Genomic DNA, 17,741 nt, shown 5'->3' on the forward strand with positions numbered 1-17,741 from the left:
GAGATAATCAAGTCATTGCAGCCCCTGGATGTGGTTTTACTTTCATAAATATGAGGGATTTTTTTTTTAATCTGGTTCAGTTAGATACATGGGAAGATGTCTGCCTGTCTGTACACTTTGGAGAGTACAGCTGGTGTCACTGTGCTTGCATGATAGAATTAACTACAGGAGTTCATGTGTAGGCAAGCCTTACACTAAAGATGAAAAGAGGAAAACAAGACGAGAGAAGTGTTAAACTGTTTTTAAGCTCTGATTCACTTTCCTCTTTTCCTTACAGAGCAGCAGGAGTCTTGTCCCAGAATGGCTGGCCTATATTTGTTCACAGGAAAGGTTATTCACATAGTCTATTTCTAATTTAGGCATCTAACTTGGATGCTCCTGCCTCACTGTCTCCATTTCTCTCCACCCTCTAGTAGTGCTCTCCTGTCTCCATGGAACAGGCCTGGAACTAAGCTCTGAGTGTTGATCCCTAGAGCTGTACCTGAGCTAGATCTGTAGCATGGATGTGTTTTGGTCTCATCTAGGGGGTTGTTTTTTAAGTCAGCACTGTGGGGTGGGTGCTTTGCAGGCAGGAGAAGGTGTTTGTTTTTGTGATTTACACCTCAGCAACTTACAAAAACAGGAATGCAACCAAAGGCCCAAGGTATCACAAGCTTAGGAACTACAAGATGTGCTATGGGACACTGAGGCGGAGTGTTGGTAACAGACCTGCCTGTCCTTTTGAAAAGCTATAGGAAAGAGTGGAATGACAAAGGTTTGATGCACTGGGGAAACTCAGGGCTGAGCCGCGTTGCCCGTGTTTCCAATAAAGAGGGGGTATAAATTTGTAGCAGGAGGAGAGGAAGGGTCAGTGGCTAGAAGAGAACTGCAGCAGACATGGGTATATAAGATCTCCCATCTGCCTCTTTATGTCTGTAATTACGATACCATTGTGTTGCACTGGCTTGATCTGGTGTCATTGACTGTTTTTCTCATATTTGCACAAACATCATCTTCCTCCTGGGTTTGGGTTGTGTACAGATCATATCTTTCAGCTCATCAGTTTCCAAGGTGACTCCTGAGTTTAAGGAAACTTCTCCTTTAGCTGCTCACTTCCCGGAGCACATGCATGGCTGTGCTGACTGGAGCCTGTTGGTTCCTTCAGAGCTGAAGCTGTAACCGACTGCCCAACCACTATGTGGTTGTATCTTTAATGCTACAGGTAAGTATCTTTCATGTGGTGATTTCCTGTTTCTTGCTTTCAAGCTACCAGGCTGACATCGAGCCACCACCGTTTCCTCCAGCAAGAGCCCGTTGGATTAGAGCCATTAGCAAAGTCCGACTGCAGCTTCAACAGGTAGGATGTAGTTTGCTCCTTTTCTGAGCTGCTGTGGCTCAAGGTGTCACTTTTTCTTCATTGTAAGGCACCTCTTACAGTTTTGATGTTTTGTAGACAAAAATTCTATCAAATGTATTGTGTAGGACTCTGCAGCACATTGTGATGGTTTTAGAACTCTGATTCTACCAGACATTTTTAACATCATTGTGTGGAACTAGAAGTGACTATCAGAAAAGATGCAGAAGGTGAGAAATTAGCTCTGAATTTGTAAATAATAATCATAATAATGATGTTTAGGACTTAATGGTCTATTCTAAATTGTTTGAAATGAAGACTTTTTCTCAAGGCAACTTGAGGATAGCTTGTTAATTTAGTAGGAGTTATCTGTATTATTTGTCGTGTGAAAATGTTCCTTGGGAAACTTTGCATCAAATATTTTTATATGTACTTATTGAAAGTGGGTGTATAGTAAGTCTTGGTATTTCTATCTTATGAAGGTAAGATTTAAAAATAAATTGTCTTGATTTGGGAAGTCAAAAGGAAAAGGTTGTGACATTTTCTGTAACAGTGTAAACACTCTTGTTTTAGAAAACAGTGTTTAAGAACCAAAAAAAATTGGATTAAAAAAAAATTTATGGTTTTACCCATCTATATGCCTACAGAAAGATAACATATGGTGTTCCCTAGATTTTTCTGCTAGCCCAAATGCAGAGTTAGTGTATTTCATTTAGAAATACTACTTTCTTCTAGAGATTACTTGTTTTTCTTTTTATAAGAGATTTTACAGTATTTGTCACAATCAGGACTTTCTCTTGTGGATTTTTGCAAATTTTCAACAAATATTGTCATAGTTGCTTTGCATCTGGGAAGGCAAAATAGATTTTTGCTTGTCTTATCTGGATTGTAAATGCTTTTTCATCTAACAATGGCTTAATTTCTGAGTAGAGAGGTAGGATCAAAGCTCTCAGTATGACATGGAAAGTGAAGGACACCACTAATATTTAAGAATAAATGAGATTCTGCTGTGATTTTTTATAGTATGCGAACAAAGAAGTTTAATTCTGTGCCTTATGGAAAACGAGTGCACAAACAAGGGACAAGAGGTTCTACACCACCTATCCATGTATCTTTCTCTTTTTCTGAGAGGGTAGGAGGGCCATATGGTGGTTCAGCATTGTTTTGTGATTCTGCTGAATTGGAAGGATAACATGCTTTGAGATGATTGTTACTGAAACAGTAATTTAGTTTTGATAGCAAAATGTTGTTATTTGCTTTGCCTTGACCACTGCTGACAACTACTGATCAAAGTTTTCCCTTAAACCAAAAAATATAGGAAGTGGAGCTTTCTGAGACTACTCTGGGGCTTAGCTGCCTTTTCTGTCCAAAGACTTTTCCTTATCTCTGCTCTAGGTCTCTCTTGTTCCATATAAATCCATGACTCATGATTAGGACAAGAAATACTAGAATAGCAAGGCGCTGTTGCAAAAACAGGACAAAGCCTGACTTGCTTTTCTTGTGTTAACTAGATAACCCTTTTTATTTTATTATTTTCTTGCCAGGATTTTTAGGCAGATTTTTTTTTTCCATCAGCTTGGCTTTTTTAAAAATTCTCTCTCCTACTAATTTCTTTGTTTACCCTGAAGTGCCGTGTCCAAAGCTAAATGTAGAAATCCAGCTGAGAGCCTGCTCATGCACACTGTAGAACAACCAAGACTTTGTTCTCCTGCCTGTGATCCTGATATTTCAAGATATACTGGCTGTCCTGCTGTGATGGTGCTTTTTTTATCACAGGCTGTCACTGATGCATAGTTAGCCTTTTACACTTTCCAGAGCTGAGGTTCCTTCTGAAAAAGAGTTTTGTCTGTTGTTGCATAGCCCATCTTTGTGTTGGATTACAGCTGAATATGGTTTTGCACATGTTCTTATAGAATTTGTTTTGTTTTTTTTTTTCATTTTCTTAAGCACTTTGTTGTCTGTCTCTTCCTTACTGTTTACATGAACAAATCATTCCAGGTGTATGTGACAAAACCAAAGCTGATGGTCTGTGTGCTATCAGAGTTGCCTGAGAGGTCTTGCTTGATATATAGTCTTTGAATTTGGCGACCATGATTATAAATTTTTTACCGGTATGTTTGCATCTATTTTAACAGCTTCATCTAGATCACAGGATATAAAGGTTCTATAATTTTTTCTCTATCCCTTAGAATAATTTAGCTTGTTATAGAAGGAAGTTAAATGCATTTGACACAGCTCTACTCTTGATTATACCCTGCTCACAGTTATTTCTCTCCTTTTCATATTCTAGAATATTTGCAAATAATTTTATTATTTTTTCCCTAGGGAACTGGAGTGTGTAAAGTTAGTGCTTTTATAATTATACAAGGCTTTCTCTTACTATTTTTTAAGCATAAATCCTTGCTTTGCCCTTTTCAAATCTTCAAGTACATTGCCTGTTGCTCAAGTTCTTAGTGCTTAGTGATTATCAGTGTTGCAACCTAGAACCTGAGGATAAAGGTTTATCAGAGCCATCTGATTTTACAGACAGATAAGGTGGTTATTTCTTTCATTTTTTTTCTTTACTGCAGCCTATTTTTGATAACTTTTTAAATTTTTTTTCCTTTCAAAACCCCCTGCAACAATCCGGTATTAATTCTGTCAGCTGCTTGACTGTGCTTGTGTCTTTCACTGAAGACCTGATGCAATTAAGGCATCAAATTTCCAGTCTTCTTAATGCCACCTGATGATACCTCTTCCTATGAATGGCATCCATCCTTTATTTGTCATATTGTGTGTTCATTGCTAGATGTTTAATTTTGTGCTTCAGTCTTTTGATTCCTTTCCTGTGCATTTATTTTTGTCCTTAGAAACTTCTTCAGGAAGAGAGTTCAAGCCCTCCTAGAAGGCAGGAGGTTTCTTCGCTGGCTCAGGTTCTGATTTTTGTCCAGTGATGTTTCATTGGCTGTTAACAGCTTCCTGAACTCCCTCGTCCTTGAAGCCTCTTTCTCTTGAGCTCTAGACACTTGACTTTCTGAGTTTTTATTTGTGTTCTTAAATTGCATAGTGTTTTCTAGCTTGTCTAATTACTTTTCTCCTAAGGTATCAGGACAGTTTCCTCAGATGCATTTGCATCTTCATTTCTCTCTGCACTTATGCTCAAATATGGAAGAGCATCTCTGCTAGTTGCTTTCCCTGCAAGTTCAGTCATCAATTTGTCCATGGATTTTGTTGGAAAGTCAGTGACAGACAGACTTTCAGATGAGGATCAGGACTTTAAAGGTCTCTGTGGTGATAGTCTAAGCGGGTGATTCTCTTGATAGCTAGAAAAGATCATGTCTCATTTCTCTGGTCACTGTATTAATATCTTTCCATTCTTCTGTCATTACCTAACAGCTTTCAAGAGGACTGTCCTTGTTTGTTCCAGCACTTCAGGTGGCTATGTCCTTAGGGTTGGAAGTGATGTCTCCAGCACATTTCTGTGTTCCTCTTTCTCTGTGTGCCGTAACATTTCATGAGCACACATAGAGCTACACCTCACAGATCTGAGGGGCTGGACTCCCAACACATAGACTAATGAAATGATTCTTTCAACCCTTAATTGTTAATGATCTGACTGACATTTGAAAGAATAAAGGAAAAGTCCAAAAAAGAAAAAGACACCCAAGAAGTTTCCATACATGATGTGTTTATAAATCCCCTGAGCAATTCAGCCTCCTACCTGGGAAAAGATTAATATTTATGTGAATAATGTACATGCATCCTACATTCTAACCATGAGTCAGAGAAATGTAGTATTTTAATTAAGACTTGACAGTTACAAAATGGCACAGGAATTCATAACTGTGCCTGTTAAAAAAGCTTTGTTGTAGCATGCACGTACGTTTTGTTCTTCACTTCTGCTGTTTTTCTTGTTCTCTTGCTCTGGAAAGAGGAAACTTAATTATGCCAGAATCAGCTAGGGTTTTCAGCCCTGCAAAGAATGACTCAGTAATCCTCACCTTCACACTTAGAACTTTGACTACAAAGAAGGATTAATTGGTAGCACATCTGCTGCAATCCCTCAGTGGGAGCTTCTTTTCCAGAAGAAGAGCAAACTTGTAGCTATTGCGTCTTCGACTTGCTGCCCTTGGTAACTGAAATAGCCTCCAGCTAGGGACACAGCTATGTGACTTCTAAAATTATACAAATTTGAATCTGACCTTTGTATAACAGAAGAATTGGCAGACCAAAGAAGAGCAAAAATTCTGTTAAATCATCAAATTACCTCTCTTATTAACTCTTTTAAGTATATTTAAGTATTAGAAGAGGGTATGGGATCGGGGATTTTCTTCACTTACATTGACTTTGTTGAGGGGGAAAAAGTCTTGTGCATAATTTTCCTCTTATGTCAGCATATTAAATACATCAGTTGACTTGTTTTTGTTTCAAAACCAAAGTAACAGGAGCAATCTTTCCTCCTTTTTAAAATAATGCCATTTTGTGCCAATTATTTTGATTTAACCTTTGTCTTTCCCTGCTAAAGGTCAATAGTCTGTTCTTCTTGATTGATATATAATCAGGTCACAAGATGGCAGATGTAGTTCATGACAGTAGTTTTCTGGACCATGAAGATCACTTGCAGTAGCAGGGACTCAAGGGGGTTTTCCTTTAGTGTTGCAAGTAGCCAGTCATATTCCTAGTCTGATTTTCTCATGCTCTATAGCTTCACCTCTGATCAAGCGCCTGCAAATATTTAAAAACTGTGAGGGTCTCATTTTTAAAAGCCCTAGTCCTGGGAGGGTTATGTGTTGATGATTTTGTAGCATGAAGCCCTATTTTGATTTTGAGAGAGCAAGCTATTGGTGCAAAACACCACTATTCCCTTCATAAGCAACAGTGGGATCCCCTAAATCCTTGCTGAACTTTAAAGTCATGGTGAAGAGACCAGCAGGGTCTGGTACCAGTTTTGGTTGCAACTTGGATTGTAAATTTTCTGCCTTTCCCTGTGTGAAATCAACCTCATCTAATGTGAGCCCAGGCACTCTGATCTGTAAAACCAGGTACTGTGCACCTGTGGAGAACAAACTGTTTTGAGCCAGTCAGCAAAAGACTGGAAGCTGTCCCTTTCTAACTCTCATGGATTTTGCAGTCCATGCAATAATTTACTTTTGGCATTTTATTTCCGTTAAGGTTTGTTGCCTAGGTGTCTCTTTATCAATCCCGTGAAGATGAGTAAGCTCCGCATTTTCAAAGCCTCCCACACAGTGGCAAAGAAGCAAACTGAAACACTGTGACTCTAACAGAGAGTTACTAGAAACTTCTCTTCATGCAGAAAAAGTACATCTCCAGTTAAATATCTTTCTTCTTTTCTATCTAATGATCTATGGAGGTTATCTTAACCTCCACCAAAATACAAACATTCCTGATCAGTGTTAGTGGGAATCTGTAGAACATTCTTGTGGTCATGAATTTGCTATCCTCAGGTGGAGATCCTGTTGGTCAGGCATGATCCGAGGGTTGCTGCCACCAGTACTGCAGATTGGTGTTAGGTGGCTATAGTAGTCAATCCTTTCTGAAAGTGCAGCTTTTAGATCTCTTAGGGATTGCAGGACAATACAAATTTAGAAAGCATTTGAATACATAAGTACTGGGGACTGTCTCCTCATGCCATAATCTTGGTTCTCTTTGTTGCATCTGAGTGTGCAGACTGGCAAGTCTTGTGAGACTCTCCAAAGTCCTTTGTGCCTTTCCTGAGGCAGCTTTTAGTGTGGGGTCATACCCTGGCGTTTGAACAATTTATGTCTGTTGTTGCCTCTCTGTCAGCTGATAGGCTGGGTTCAAATGAGGGAAAGCTTCTTTCCTCTCAAAATGTCTTAAATAAAATACCTGCATATTCACATCTGTTTGGGATAAAAGCCATTTTTATTTATCATTTCTGGGATTCCCTAAGACCTACTATACTTTTTAATGTGCTTTACAATGAAAATTATTTTAGAGCAAAGCAATAATTATTTCTATGTACACACCAGAAAATAGTGTTATGCCTTCATTAGCTGCTGTTGTGATTTTTTAGCAGCTGTTTGATAACCTTACCACCAGTGGAAAAGATCAGCAGCCTTTCCCCTTTTAGAGTAGTTAAGAGAAATGCTCAATGTGCAGTTTTTTCCATGATGACTGCAGCAGCTTGAAGCCTGCTCAGGTGCTAACAGGACTTTCTGCCACTTCTCCAAACATATCAATATATTGATACTCATCTCTGTTAAACCCAGTTTTGATGTTGATGATCTGTATCCCCTGGCCAACAGGACATCAGTCCCCTTCAATTTTCTCAGTATCTTCTTGTTGCTGGTTAGAAAAAAACCCAAACAAATTCAGGAGGTTTTGCTTCTCTAGACTTGTGTTGTAAACTGTATATATCTGTAAGTCAAAATTGTTTTGGAGCCTTTAAATGGGAATCCAAGGTTAGTTTGCATTTCTTCCAAAGTTTGTTCCATTTATTTGCATAAAAAGAAAGATATAAATATAAACTATATCTGGGATATAGTTTACAAACACAGTGTGTTCTGCAATCAGGTGCATCTCTTTCTTTGTGGCAGTACTGCACATTATGTTCAGGTAATCCAGCTTGACTGAACTCTGTGCTTCTCTAAGGTCATAATGACAGCACTGGTTGCAAATAGACTGTCATGATACCTATTAATTTTCTTGAGGGAGGTATGTCTAGAATAAGGGAGGAATAGGACTCTTGTTCCTGATCTAAATACTGAGTGACACTGAGATTTTAACCTAGGCTTGTCATGGTTTAGAAAAGTGCACTGACTGCTAAAATATAATTCTCCTTCAGGGAACGACTCTTCTCTGCACTTTCTCAACTGTTTGAACATCTTAGACCAGATAAATATTCACATTTGTTATGGTCCTGTAAAGCAAATTTCAATTGTGACAAGTTGGTGTTTTCTGAAGGAAAAGGTATCTTAGTCACCCTTCTTCCTCTCCATGCAAGTGTATCTCTGCTGATCAGAGAGCAAGATGTGGATGGCAGCAGTGTGCTGATAATGTGAATAGATGACCTTTGTCTTATACAACTCCTAGATTCTTGGTAAGACTGTGTATCCATGATTTCTGCATTTTTTTCTCCAGCAACATTTCTCATAGGCTATCAGGTCACAGCGGTTTCTGTGGTGGTTGTGTCAGAAATGACCTGAGTATGGCAGGCTAAAGGAACTATCTGTGTGCACATAGGTCATCGCTCTGAACTGAGGTAAACTACAGTAATCTCTTTTCTCTTGTCTGATTCTGCCCAGCATCAGCATTCACGATTGCGCCAAGACTCTTCCAGAGACTTTCTAGACCAAGTGATTGACTTTTCTCAGGACCTGCTGCAGTGGTGAATCTTTCAGTAAAAATTAAACCAAGATCTATATGAAGAGTGGACCAAGTCCTCTAAAGGCCATAGAAGAAAACTAGAAATGGAGCTGAGACAATCATTGCCACCTTATACGAAACTCCTGCCTTTGCACCTTTTTGGGGGGATATAATGGGGAACAGAATTGCAGCACCTCTGGTGATAGAGGTTGTGTCTGATTTGGAATAGGACACAGAAACCTGTGGTGTCCTGATCACCTCGACATGACACTCATGCCTGGTGCTTATCAGGAAAAATTGTGAGTTTCATCTGACACTGGAGTAAGCCAGTTGCTTCTGCTCAAAATAGGGGTGCAATGGGAGAGGTGGGTGGGGGGACTCCTACCTGCCACATACGCAGCCCTTAAAAATAGCATGGGCTGTTGGGAGAGCCAGACTTCACACTCTTTATTTTGAAGGATCTGTGTGGGAGGAGGGGATATTTCCCAGTTCTGTATATTACTGAAGCAATCTGTACAAGAAATGCTGCACCAGAGAGATAGCAGTGGGCTTCAGCTTACAAAGCACAAGAGTTGAAAAGATGAGTTAACCAGCACTGGCTGAGAGCATCATAGCAATAACTATTCATGCAATGTTAGTAAATACATTGAATAATAACATAACTTCATAGGAAAAGCCAGAAGGTCAGAAAAAAGGGGCTAGGACTTTGCAATTTTTGTTTTTATTATTGCTGTTTCCTCATTTGTTTCTTGTTTTCCAATCTGTGTTGTTGCACAACTTGTTTAGATGCAGGGCAGGGTTGCCTTACATGCTTCTGAGCCAATTTTTGGAGTCATGTACAAGTTGTGTACCTGAAGTCTTTCAGTACTGTGCATCCAGATTGCAGTAAGGTGATTGCTTTGTTCCTCCTCAGATTGTAAAAGTGGAATTCAAAGGTCAAAAAGCTGTTAATATTGCATGATACAATGCCTGAAGACATCAGTATTTCAGTTCTTCATGGTCCTACATAGCATGTAAAATTGAATCATCGAATCATAAGATGGCTTGCATTGGAAGGGACCTTAAAGATCGAATTCCAAGACCCCTGCCTTGGCCGGAGACACCTTCCACTAGACCAGGTTTCTCAAAGCCCTGTCCAACCTGACCTTGAACACTGCCAAGGATGGGTCATCCACAGCTTCTCTGGATAATCTGTGCCAGAGCGTCACTATCCTCACAGTAAAGAATTTCTTCCTAATATCAAATCTAAACCTACTCTTTCAGCTTGAAACCATTTTTCTTTGTCCTGTTACTTGTGAATAGTCCTTCTTCATCTTCCTTGTGGGCTCCCTTCCGGTACTGAGAAGGCCACAATCAGGTCATCCTGGAACTTTATCTTTTCCAGGCTGCACAATCCCAAATCTCTCAGCCATGATCCATCCCTCTGATCATCTTGGTAGCCTCCTCTGGGCTGACTCCAGCAGGTCTCTGTCCCTCCCGTGCTGGGAGCCCAGGGCTGGATGCAGTGTTCCAGGTGGGTCTCAGCAGAGCAGAGCAGAGGGGCAGAATCCCCTCCCTCCCCTGCTGCCCACGGGGCTCTGGATGCAGCCCAGGACACGTTTGGCTCTCTGGGCTGTGAGTGCCATGGCCGGGCCATGTGCAGCCTCTCACCCACAGCACCCCCAAGCCCTTCTGGGCAGGGCTGCTCTGGGTCTGCTCATGCCCAGCCTGGGCTGGTACTGGGGGCTGCCCTGACCCTGGTGCAGCACCAGCACTTGGCCTTGAGTTTTATGATGCTTGCATGGACCCACTCATCAAGCTTGTCTGTGTCCCTCTGGATGGCATCCTATTGTTCAGGTGTGTCAGCTGGAAACAGAGTAGCATTTTTATTTTCTGCATAGAATTCAAGCAGGTCTTGTGATGCAGGAAACGAATGCTGCCTATTAGGATGTAGCTCTTACTGAGTTAATAAGAACTTTCTTTGTATCCAGACAAATTTCTTGGCGTTCACATGGGATTTTTAAACCATCTGATAGACACACATGTACTGTCTGCTGTCTGCTCATATTTAATCTGGATAGTTTTGGGACATTGTGGAGGACCAATCAGATGAGCTGGATTTGGATCAAACTGTGTGTTTGGATCAAACTGTGGGTTCATTTCTATTGCTTTGATGGTTAATGACTGACACTTTCAAAAGTGTTCCCCATTGGTTTAATTTTGGTTTCAAAAGTGGTTCCCCATTGGTTTAATTTGAAATCTGGAGGTGGTAAAGGTAGGACCAGTTCTTCCTTTTCTTGGTTTTCGAATCTGTAGGAAAAGGCCTGCAGCCTTTCCTGGCAGTCTATGAGTTGGGTTTATAACACACCTCCTCTGCTGAAAGGCTCTTGAGAACATCAGTATATCAATATCTGTTCTGCAGGAGGAATTTCCTGAGATTGTTGACAGCTCTATCCTTTGTGTGCTGTAAAACTAATTTAGGCATAAAGCTGGGGTGAAATCCCAAATGTAGCTTGAGATTCTCATCTGTTGCTCAAATGTGCAGTTACCAGATGCTGGAAGGACTGAGGTAAATCTGAGTGACAGCTTATTGGGGTGCTCTAGGCAGGGAGTCTCTTGCTGACTGGGTGGCTTTTGCTTTCAGGTTTGCAGTGTGATGTAGTACCAGGTGAGCAGTGGTGCTGCCCTCTGGACTATGGGGGTATGTGCTCAAAACCGGAGTATCCTGTTTAAGCTGTGTTTATTCATTGGATCAGGAAGAAAGGGAAGGGTATTCTGGATAGCTGTAAACTCATTTAGTCTGCCCTCACTAGTAGGGCTGTAGAAATAGTTATGAAAAGAAAACTTTGCCTGGCAAATGGGAAATTACTGAAATTAATTGCTTTATGCTCCATGCTACACTGTGGCAAGCAAGGTAGGGAATAGGTCTCTTCTGCCTGTATTTCTATAATATTTCTAATATGACATGTAGGAAACCAGCAAATTATTTAGAGAAAATGGGGTCTTTTGCAAACATCAGAGAATACAAATTGGAGAAGGGACATTAAGGCAGCCCAGGGTGGGAGGGTACAAGGTATAAGAACAAACCCAGGCTAGAAATCAGAAAGTGATTTTTCTAATTGTTAGTGAACACCTTCCAAATGGGTTCCTTTGCCCTTTCTAATTAATCTAAAAACAGGTCTTTTTATGAATGCTACAGTTGCCTGTGGGAGCAAAGAATAGGGACTTCATCATCCAGCCAGCCACTAAATAGGCTGCCAGAAATGTCCATGGAACCACAGCCTCTGTCACTGTTCCTCATAGCATGGCCTCCCTGTGCTCACTCTACCCATCTGCCTGCTTTGCTGTCAAGCTGCCACATTGCAGGACCCTGTGGGTTTCCAAACACAACCAGAGGTGTGTTGCAGAGGTATTTGCTACTGCAAACTCTCACTGAAGTGAAATTATGAAAATCACGTTGCAGCCCTTCTTGAGTGGTGGCTTTTTCGTGTAGTTGTACAGCAGATATTAAGGATGCTAGACTGCATCTGTGAGGTGTTTCTTGAAGAATGGGGGTTCTTAGTGACTCATGCCTGGTAATGAACCTGTCACAGATAAAATTTTGTTTTCTGACAAATGTTCAAGTGGTATTAGTTCATAAAATATGGTATAGTTTATAAACACGTTTGTTCTTAAATCAGATTTTCGGAATTCCCCATGGGATTTAAATTTCTTATTTAGGCAGTAAACTGAAATTGAATTCATAGTCATTAAAAGTTTTTAAAAGCTAGCACCTGAAAATTATTTTATAGGAGACCTTGAAAAGCAATGGAGACAAAATCAGTGACATGCACTAAAAAGGATATTACAGAGCTGTCCATCTAGGAGCAAATTTAGATAAATCAGCTCAAGACTCAATTAATTTAGCCTCACTTTGTTTAATACTTGTGGTTGTTGTGTACAAGAGTATTTGAAATATACAAATAGATATGTGAAAGATCAGTTTATTTTAACCATGTCTCCATCTGGGTTTTATTTTTGTTAATGAGTCAATATTCACCTTATATTTTAAGATAGCAAACACATTTTTGAGAAACTGTTATTGAGAAACAGGGAGTACTAAATTTTAATGCAATTTATTTATATTTTTCTATTTTTATTCAGTGTGTTGTGTTAGTGCAACAGATTGAAATCATGCAAGTTTTTTTGTGGTATCTCATGTAACGGGTAGTTGAGGGATCCAGTTTTGTCTACACAAATACCTATGGATTGGCTGGTATATTCACTCTGAATTTTGTTATGACTAATTTAAGGAACTCAATTTAAAGCAAGTACAACTCTCCTTCATATTTTGTGACATGGATACATGTTACTCCTCCAAATTATATCACTCTATTTTTAGCTTGCAGCCATAATAGCTTGTTAATACACAACTGTTTACAGCTGCCAAAAATCATCCCTTTTTAATCTGGCCTTTGCAATTGTTTCTCTGGGTGGGTGGAATGGTTTCTGTGACCTGGGAGTACTGAACAGTAGCAGCAGATACAGGAATAACCCCATCATCCCTGCTCAGTATTTGATTCTGTGCTTTGGTCCAGCTGTACTTGCCCCTCCCATCACCGACTTTTGCCAAAGGGGCTAATTGGCCCCTCAGTGATTTGACTCAGATCAGCTGTGTTATCAAAGGCTGGTGTGTAGTGCAGTTTTCATCCTCTTGAAGAGGCTTTCTTAGTCCAGGCATTTTTATTTTTTTGCATTAAGTTTCTTCCTCTGTCCCTCCCAGTTAGCTGAGAAGGCTGATTGGCTTTCCAGAGCCCCTTAATTCAGGCCCATTGTGGGCCTTTCAAGTGCCTTTACTGACAGTATGAAAAGTGTGTCTGAGTTTACTCATATGGGGGTGGTTGCTGGAATTGGCCTTGTCAGACCCTCTTTTTTTTTTTTTTTTTTTACTTTTTTATTCAGTGTCTGTGTTAATGTCTATGTCCTCAGAGACTGGCAGAGGCTTGTATAGGGTTTGCAGCAAGTATTTGTGGGACATTTAGGTTCATTAATCAACTGCTGTAATCCCTTCTGCAGGGAATATAAATACACAAAAAATTATTCCCACCAAGAGAAAAGCATATTACTTAAGCCAGGAGACATAAAGGTGAAGGTAGGATAGTAAACAATTTTTTCTCCCTACTTTTTGAAAGCTGGGGCATATGCAGCAATGAGAAGGGAAATGCTGGTAGAGGACACAACCTGTTAGCAGAGGTAGCTGGACATTGCTTTGTAGGATTTTTAGTTATTTCCTTTACATGTTATTACATAATGCTGGACAAGCCACTGTGGCTTTTGAAATTATTTTTTCCATTTCCTGTCTCTCAGATCCATGAATTGATTTCTGGTTATTTGATTTGAGATTCTGGAAATGAGTTATCAGAGCAGTAAGTGAAGCAGGTGAACAGCTAGACTTTTTAGTGCTTGATATGCTCTGTACTTAATTACTTTGAGAAATCTGGGGTTTGTTGTCCTGAGATGAGTGTTCAGAGAAGAAGTTCTTGACCTGATACTGCCCTTGTTCTTCAGTTGTAGTGGGGACTTTTTAACTTCACAGCTATGCTATCAAAACACCAATTAAGCTTGAATTACTTTAGTAGTATGATGAGTGCCCCTTAGCTCACTGCATATAGTGGTGTGTGACTGTGTGTACTGGGAGGGTCTGGTTGTGATACAATAAATAAGGCATGCCATCCTGCTTTGAGTAACACCAAGGAAGCAATGTTAAATAGTTTCTTGTTCAGTGAGCAGAAGGACGCCCTCTTCTAGCTGAGAAAGGAGTTTACCTTCAACCAGAGAAAGAATTGTGGAAGTTCATATAGAATGCTACCTTGTAGGATCAAGGTACTTACTTCCTTCAGTCAAATCCCTGTGTCTTGGACTGACCTTGCAGAATGCATGGACAGTTCTGTGAGAGGTGTTTTCCATGTTCTCACTGTCAAGCTCAGGTAGGAAAAATGGGCTCTGCAGTGTGTGAACTAAGCTGTTGTGTTGTGGAAAGCAGGATTGTCCTGCAGACCACCCAGTGGGAATAATGTACCCTCACACCTCTTAGCCAGCTTGTATGTGTTATGGTGTAGTTTCATACCTGAGATAATCTCTGAAGGATAAAGAGCAATAAAACTGAGATGTGAAGAGATTAATTAGACCATCTATCTTGTTCAAAATCATCCCTAAAAAATGTGTGCACTTCCACTCGTTAAAACCTTCTGGAAAAGAGAATTTTGAGCTTCCCTTGATAATCTATGCTCACTGCTGATTAAAAGCTTTTCCAGGTGTTTAACCTATCTTTCCACTGCTGCAAGTAAAGTCTGTTCTTTCTTTTTATGTAGTTACAATAGAAATGCTGAATAGTTTACTTCCCTTGTGTTTGCCTCAAGTTCATGTTGGAAAGCTATTATGTCTCCTTGAGGTCTACATTTCATATAATCTGCAGCATTTCATTCCCAGGTTTCTTGATCAAAAAAGCAATTACAGCTCCAACTGAGAGTATAATTACAGGTTTTTCTACACACAGCACATGCCTGTACCCAGATGCCTTTGCATTTTAGGGATGCTGATTATTTAATTAGATTTGCAATTAACGCATTGATTGTAATTTTCCAATTTTGTAGGATATCAAGTCCTTACATTTTGGATGCTGTTAGGAGGGAGAGACATGTAATTTGAAGGAGGAAGCAGCAGAGGGAGAGTTTTCTCTGCTGAAAATGCTTCCACGCTCCCTGTTGACTAAAGATACTTAAGCTGACTCCAGTCTAAAAACCAGTATAATAGTTGGTAATAGCTGTTTTCAGAATGTGGTCATCCAGCTGGTTAAAAGTTTCAAGTCATCTGAGTTTCAGAAGGCACTACCATTTTTACAAGAGTCCATCTTCTACTTCATCATTAAAAGTGGAGAATTCTGCTGGAGAGCAGCTTACATGCTTTCAGATGGGCAGCAAAAACCCAGAACAAGAGCCAGAGCTCTGGCATTATCCTGATGTTCTCAGGAGTATGTAAAGAAGATTTTGTGGCTGTTGTTGCTGGGGCAAGGAGACAACATGCTTTTCACAGCGTGTCACCTGAGACAGCTCTGCTTTTAAAGTCTCATCGCTCTGATTTTGCAGGCTGGTGTGGGCTGTGACAAGTGGGGTTGGCATTGTGTTGGCAACAGCTTCTCAAGGAGTGTGGTGTCTGGGAGCCAAGGCTTGTTTGTGCCCCAGAGTGGTTGGAGCCAACTGAATGAGGAATAAAATAGCGTTTTCTCTGAAGTGTGCAGAGCTGATAATGTTTGGGGTTTTTTTGTATCCCAAAATCAAAAGTGCAAATTCTCATCAAAACAAGAAAGGGACGAGCAGGTTTAGCACCTGCATTTAAGGGCTGCCTCACATCTCTGCTGAAAGGCATTGTCGTTGTGAGTAACAATGATGGCTGTAAACAAATTAGATAGAGGATGATAATATGACTGTTTCTGATTTTATGATCAATACTCTTAAGGACTTTGCACCTTAAGACTTCTCATGTGAGACTAGATCTGTTCAGTCTCTGGAGGAGTTTTTTTGACTGGTGTGGTAGCAGGAGCCTCAGAGGGACATAAATGAGAGAATGCATTGCAGACAACTCAAAAGTCTCTGATTACTCCCTGACTGATAAAGATTGGCCTAAACTGTGAAGGTGTTAAAGTTTCTGGCTCTTAAAAAATATTAGTGTAGTGTTAATTCCTTTTTTAAATTAACCTCACAGAAATCCAACTCTGAATCTTATTATATTCTTGGCCTTGGAAATACTCTTCATTCTCAGGTATGTGAAAGTCTTTGGTTCTATTTGTTCAGATATGTTGGTATCTCAGGGTTCAGCAGATGTCCTTACAGTCAGATGATGTTAACATATGGAGTGTAAACTTCTTTGCTGTAGAGATGAATCAGCCAGTGGTTTGGTCTCAGCCATTCACAACAAATGAACTGAGGTTGCCTGCCCTTGGAACATAAAAAGTCATAATAACTCTAATCTGTAGCATTTTTTCAAGGAGCTAGTACATTCTCATTGTCTTTCTATAAAGAAAATAATTCAGCTTCTATGAGAGGAAAAAGTAAAATTTTCAAAGGGTGAGAACTCTGGAAACTTTGGGGAATATTATCTCCTTCATTTTCTTTAAGTTTTTCAGTGTAATTTCAGGCCATTATAATTTTCCATGGTGCTCAAGGTGCTGTGGAAGGTACTTGTGCCTTTCTTCCCTTCCACGTTTGTATGTTGCCCTTGCCTTAGCCTTTCCTAGAGGGAAAGAAAGCTATTAGTGCTTTCAATGGCACTTTGTTGTTCATCTGACAGCAACATCTTAAGTATATGTTTCATGAATGTATTCTGGAGCTACTGTAACAATAGCAGCAGCATGACTGCAGATTGACAGGGAAGTTTAAAAAGCCTGAGAATATACAATCTCATCTCTTCCAGGCTCTGTCTCAGCAGCACTGCTTAGGTTGTGTGATGCGCAGCTCCTCAGAGCTGGTATTCATTGAGGACAGCTGCCAAACAGCAGGACGTCACTGCTTTTTCATTAACTCTTTGTCTTTAGACTGCTGATTGATTTAATCTTCTTGTGCTTTTGAAGAGGACAATAAATAGCATTTTCACTGCTAAATAAATTGATAAACCTTACTCTGTGCATTTGAGCTTGTGAGGTCTAATGCAGCATTGAACTCAGGCTGCCTTACCGAGAACTCTGTCTTTAGAGAGATACAGCAAGCATTGTGACCTAGGACAGGTAGTTCTTATATTTTCCCAGTGAAATAAAAAATTTGTTTTAGAGAGCTCTTGGCTCAGAGATGTCCAAGGCCATTTGTGAGATGAATTAAACCTGAGAGTGAGCTGGGCATTTTCCCCTGCAGTTCTCCATTGACTTTTCTGTCTTGACTTCCCACACCTTGTTTCTGTGTTTCATCTCTCTTTGTAACATTTTTAGTTTCTAATTTCCATAGCTACTCATTTTTCTACTTGCCCGAGACCAAGTAGAAATGTTCTTGCTTGTCTTCCTGCAGGGAGAAAGGGCATAAGTGTGTGAGAGGGAGGAGCAGGACCTGTGCTTGAAGAGTGCTCATTTTCCTTTGGT

At 40.1% G+C, this 17,741-nt stretch overlaps 1 protein-coding gene across 5 annotated transcripts in view; it reads left to right on the forward strand.

The window, feature by feature from the left end:
• UNC13B (unc-13 homolog B) overlaps positions 1 to 17,741 on the forward strand; it is a 208,244-nt gene that overhangs the window by 80,548 nt on the left and 109,955 nt on the right. For all 5 annotated transcript variants that reach the window (XM_030258840.4, XM_041711471.2, XM_072922644.1 and 2 more), the window contains one exon: positions 1,246 to 1,336. In XM_030258840.4, coding sequence (XP_030114700.4) covers positions 1,246 to 1,336 — 91 coding nt within the window. The remainder of the gene's footprint in view (positions 1 to 1,245; positions 1,337 to 17,741) is intronic.

This window comes from Taeniopygia guttata, chromosome Z (genome assembly GCF_048771995.1).
Source record: "Taeniopygia guttata chromosome Z, bTaeGut7.mat, whole genome shotgun sequence".
Classification (NCBI taxonomy): domain Eukaryota; kingdom Metazoa; phylum Chordata; class Aves; order Passeriformes; family Estrildidae; genus Taeniopygia; species Taeniopygia guttata.